Consider the following 5,232-nt stretch of genomic DNA (forward strand, 5'->3'; position numbering starts at 1 on the left):
ACTTCCTGTGAGTCGTTTGTAATCATCCAGACATGGCCTGATTAACTGCACAATCGTTTGTGGAGCACCTGCTGTGTGCCAAGCAGCCCCAGTTGTGTGGCGGCGTTCACTCAGCCCCAGCCCATGGCGGGGGGGGGGCGGGCGGGGGGGGGCTGGGCCCAGCTCCCTAGGATTTACCCAGGTGGCTGATGAAGTCGTATTATGTCTGATGGGTGACACACGGTCCCTGTCCTCGAGAAACTCAGTACCTTATTAGGAAAACAAGGCTCTCACGTGAGGCAATTAGCGAATTTTCCAGGTCAGGACGAAATCAGGTGCTAAACTGAGAGAGAAAGCAAGCTTGGGCATGATAGAAGGGCTTTGAGGCTGTTAACAAACAATCTCTCCACAAAAAGCATCTTCCTGGAAACCATGCGAATGTCTCTGGTTATGGGATGTTAGTCCTCAACTGTTGCACTTAATGCCGTTTCTGACAGCGACTTGGCTCACTAGCAGTCAGGATGGTCATAGACTCTGTGTGGTGCGGGGGCAGCCCAGTGGAGGTGGGATGCAATCTCTGACCAGGGAAACCGCTTTCTCATTGGACAGAGGAACACTGTACATAGGCCAGTGATGGCGAACCTTTTGAGCTCGGCATGTCAGCATTTTGAAAAACCCTAACTTAACTCTGGCACCATGTCACATATAGAAATTTTTTGATATTTGCAACAATATTAAAACAAAGATTTATATTTTTGATATTTATTTTATATATTTAAATGCCATTTAACCAAGAAAAATCAACCAAAAAAATGAGTTCGCGTGTCATAGGTTCGCCATCACTGACATAGGACATTCTCCTCGCCTCCTGAATATGGGTGCAGGTAAAGGAGCCACAGTGACAGGTCCCTCCGGACTGTTTTCTCTGTTGTGAAACCTGCCCTGGCTCTGCTGACTGTGGGGCAGGAGAACTGTCCTCCCAGCTCTACGGTAGCTTGAGGGCATCAGACCTCTTCCCATGAGGCAGACCTCGTCTTGATCAGATCCATTCTGGTGCTTGTGACCAAGGGAACCGGTTGATTTTTCTCAGCTCTTACCTCCTGCCTTCTGGAACGCGTACCTGGATAAAACCCTGGAGCTTCCCGAGGAAGAGCAGAGCTCTCAGGTGCATACACCAGAGGCCTAAAGATGCATTTATTTCCTATGCCTCTGGGGCATTTCTTTCCGTGGTCATGTGCTGAGTGTGCCAGGGTATTGCTTATAGAAACACACGGGCACGCTTGTTTCCGTTGTCTTAAGTGCTTTGTTTCCCTCTCCTTCCACAGGAAGGTGGAGGATCTTCAGTTCCGAGTGGAAGAAGAATCAATTACTAAAGGCGACCTTGAGGTAAAACCCCTCCAGCTGTCTGAAGCATTTATGGGTCCCCATGTTCGGAAATGTGGACGAAATCATTGTGCCAGCTGATGTGGCCAGAACAGGCAGCGGGGGGGATGGCAGGAGCCCGGCCTCTGGCCAGCAGGGCCGTGGGCATGGCTGCGGGCGGTGATGGGCTGCCTCGGAGCCTGCGGCCGAGCCATCCCACCTCCTGTGGCCCAGGAAAGTTTTCACTACTCTTTCCTTGTGCTTTGAAATTCAAAAACCTCAAATTGGAGTTAATTGAGTCATAAATCTGGCAGTGTGTCCCAAGAGAGACTGTCCGTGTCCCTCTGATGACCAGAAACTGCATTCCTTGGGAGGAGCATTTTTTGCTTCATCCTAATAGTCCAAAACAGAGCCGTGCTGCTTCCACGGAGCAGGACAAACCTTTTATAACCCCGTGAAAGGGATAAATATATGTTCTAGTAGTTGAGCTTTTTACAAAAGTAATTACCAGAAAGAAACAAGAGCAATTTATATTTTAGCTTTTACTTCCATGGCATATTTTAAATTAATAGGGATTTTTCTTTACAATCAAGTTTCTCATCTCGTAACAATTATTCATATTAGTTTTTTCAAATAGACACCGGAGTTCAATGGTCTTGATGCTTTTCAAACCACTGCTAGATATATGACACGCATAAATTATTAAAATTTTCAAATTCTGCAGATTTTTGGTACTTTAATCTGTAATATTTTTGTAAAAACTGCACATTTCTGTGCAGCTCTCAAAATATACATTTATGCTACCGTTACAATTTTAGAGTCTTTTGATTGCCCATACCATGCTTACATTTCAAGGGACTTCCAAATAGGAACTCTGATTTCTTTGGAAATAAGTGTATCCTTATAGTTAACAAAAAGTAAGGAAAACATTTTCTGAATTTTAGTTTTATAAAGCCCAGGATTTAATGGATTATTAGTAATAATAAGTCTTCATTCATTTCATATATTGTACAATTACATTTCTTTAGTTTACTTTGTGTTATCCTCATCCACTTACAAACACCCTAAAAGTTTCATATCATCATCCAGTTCATTTGAAATATAGCCTATGGTGTTTGGGAGAAGGACAAATGAAAATATTTACATCAGCACTAGGCTAGTATATAGTCTGTCTGATAAACTTACTTGAAATTAATCAAAGTTATTTTGAAACCCTAACATTGAAACTTTAGTCGAATCTCTCTTTTGTTGTTGTTTAATTTTTTATTTTTTTACTGATAGCAAAAGAGCCAGATTTCTGAAGATCCTGAGAATGTAAGAGGGCACTTAACTGTGTGGATATTTTCCTTGTTAACACAGATTGATTACAGATTAAAATGCTTATTGATATACTCAAATACTAACTGCATAATCTGACCTTGAGACTTTGACCTTAATATTTCTGTGCATGTGGCTTTCAAAGCAGTTACATTTGTATCCTGAAGAAATTGTATGTTATGACTAAGTTCTATAAATCCATTTGTTTAATACATAGGCATGTGTTTACTTCATAAGAGATTTTGTCAGAAACAGGCAAAATTAATTTTGTCTGGGGGCCTGGCCTTAATTCATAATGTTTTTTAATTTTAATAGAATTATTCCAAAAGAGATGAAGCATAAAATATATTAGATGGAGTTATAGAAATTCTGGGGGAAGTTTTGCCAAATGTCTAATTTTATTTCCAGGAGAGCTAAAAGGGAATTGAGAATCTCAGACTGATTGCCTTGGGTGTGAGCACCCCTTGCTGGCTACTCCCTGTCCTTGCAGCTGACTAGAAATATAAACTTGGAATTCATCAGTGTGGTAGTTTTTGAACATATAGGCTAGAATTCTTCAGTGAAGAGACTGTTTTAAATTTATTATTTTCGAAGTGAGGTTTTTAGGGTAGCAGTGCTACTAGGCATGTAGATGTTTTCCTCCCTTTTTTTGCTTAAGATTAAACACCCAATTCAAATCTTAAGAAAGTGACCTCGAAAGCCAGGCTTCAGCTCTGATGCCAACCGAAAGATACCCAAAAACTTCTCACTGTGATTTACCACCACAAGAGAACAAAATTGAGCCAAACACTGTTTCTCCCCACCGCCTCCTGGCAGGTAGAATATGCAACTCAAGACTGAACTTTTACGACAGCCTCCGTTCTGAAGGTTCCCTTTTTGTGCAGCTACTTCAGTGATCTGGGTCTCCTCTCTCCTTCCCACATGGGCTCCCGCTGCGTCCAGTGTCAGTCTGCATGGGGTCTCCCTCCCGCCTCTCTGTGCGCTTCTTGCAGAGCCTCTGCTTGCCCTCTCCGCCTGTCCCAGGACTGCCCTCTGGGACACGTGTCTTCTGAGAAAGGAGTCAGTTAACAAGGAGGGTTGTCCTGTTGGGTGTAACGTTTTGACTGACTGTATACCATGGCATGGAAGTGGATCACTAGTCCCCATGCTGATGGCTGGTTAGAGGTGCAGTCCCAGGTCATCGGTGGGTACCCCGCCAGCAGGGAGGTCTCGCTGCAGTCACCCGGAAGGGGGCGAGGAGCATACTCAGTGGTCATGGGCTTTTTATCTTGAAGTCGTGACCTTTCCCCCCAGGACACTGAACTCGGTGTCCAGAGGAGAAAAAAGGTTTTGTTGCCTTTTGCTATTTGGGTTTCAGTGCTTGAGGCTGCGACCATGGTTATGTAGTCCTGGATCAGATTGTAGAAGCAGTAAACAGAATAACTTCTGTCTGAGACACGTCCGGACGCAGGGGACTATCCAGATAACTAGGTTTCCAGTGTTATTTTTGTTGAGTGTAAGAGCTGAAGGAGTTGAGATGGCTTTGTTTTGTTTTTAATTTTGTGTTCACTGTTTAAGCGTTCCATGGTGATTTATACCTGGATTGCAAGCAAAGGGAGCTCTTGAATGCATTGGCCTCTCCAGAGTTACAGTGTGCAGCATCCCACCCTCTATTAAGCTCTGCACTACTGTTTGCTTCTTTATTTAGAGTTTGTTGTTGTTTTCTCATTTCCCGTAATGGTTTAGACCAGGGGTGGGCAAACTTTTTGACTCGAGGGCCACAATGGGTTCTTAAACTGGACCGGGGGGCTGGAACAAAAGCATGGATGGAGTGTTTGTGTGAACTAATATAAATTCAAAGTAAACACCATTACATAAAAGGGTACGGTCTTTTATTTTTTTTAGTTTTATTCATTTCAAACGGGCCGGATCCGGCCCGTGGGCCGTAGTTTGCCCACGGCTGGTTTAGACCAATAGATCTGACCGGTTGGAACCACAAAATAGTTAAGTTACTGCAGTAACTAGAAGCTTCTGGGAACAGCTCTCTCAGTGGGTTTTGTCCGTTGGTTACACTGCACCTCTCAGGGAGAGAGGTGAGCGGGAAAGAGGTGCATTCAGACGGACATGAGGATTATTTGATGAGGTTGTGTTGTACTTAAACCTGCTAGAAAGAGGTCACCTCTGGCTTCTCCATCGGGTTCCGTATGAGTGAGGGAGGATGGAGACGCTCAGAGGTTTTGAAACACAGTAGGATCTCACTAGCTCCTCTTGCGTGGAGTCCAAACCCACACGTTTGTGTTGAGTCACCATTCCTTCCCTCTGAGATAAGAACTACGTCTAGGGATCAAGATAAAGAGTCCAGTTTTGGCTAAACTTTTCTCCTGCTCTGAGCCTCAGGGATGGAGGCTGTGGAGCATAACTGTTACTGGAATTTTCTTTTTGTAAATCTGATTTCCTTTTTTCTTTTTTCTTCTGGTGACAGCCTTTAGAAAAGCCACCGCTGGAAACAAATTAGAGCGTGAGTGGCTCTTTCCTGTCAGATGTGAGAATGTTGCCGAGAGTCTCATCAGAGGCCACCGGTGTGATTTCCTTAGC

General features: G+C 43.8%; 1 protein-coding gene across 1 annotated transcript in view; it reads left to right on the plus strand.

Moving 5' to 3' along the window:
* Positions 1 to 5,232, plus strand: part of CLIP1 (CAP-Gly domain containing linker protein 1) — a 102,718-nt gene that overhangs the window by 29,033 nt on the left and 68,453 nt on the right. The window contains exons 8-9 of the mRNA XM_015567260.1: positions 1,305 to 1,365; positions 2,623 to 2,655. Of these exons, the coding sequence (XP_015422746.1) occupies positions 1,305 to 1,365; positions 2,623 to 2,655 (94 nt within the window). The remainder of the gene's footprint in view (positions 1 to 1,304; positions 1,366 to 2,622; positions 2,656 to 5,232) is intronic.

Source organism: Myotis davidii, unplaced genomic scaffold, assembly GCF_000327345.1.
Source record: "Myotis davidii unplaced genomic scaffold, ASM32734v1 scaffold223, whole genome shotgun sequence".
Classification (NCBI taxonomy): Eukaryota; Metazoa; Chordata; class Mammalia; order Chiroptera; family Vespertilionidae; genus Myotis; species Myotis davidii.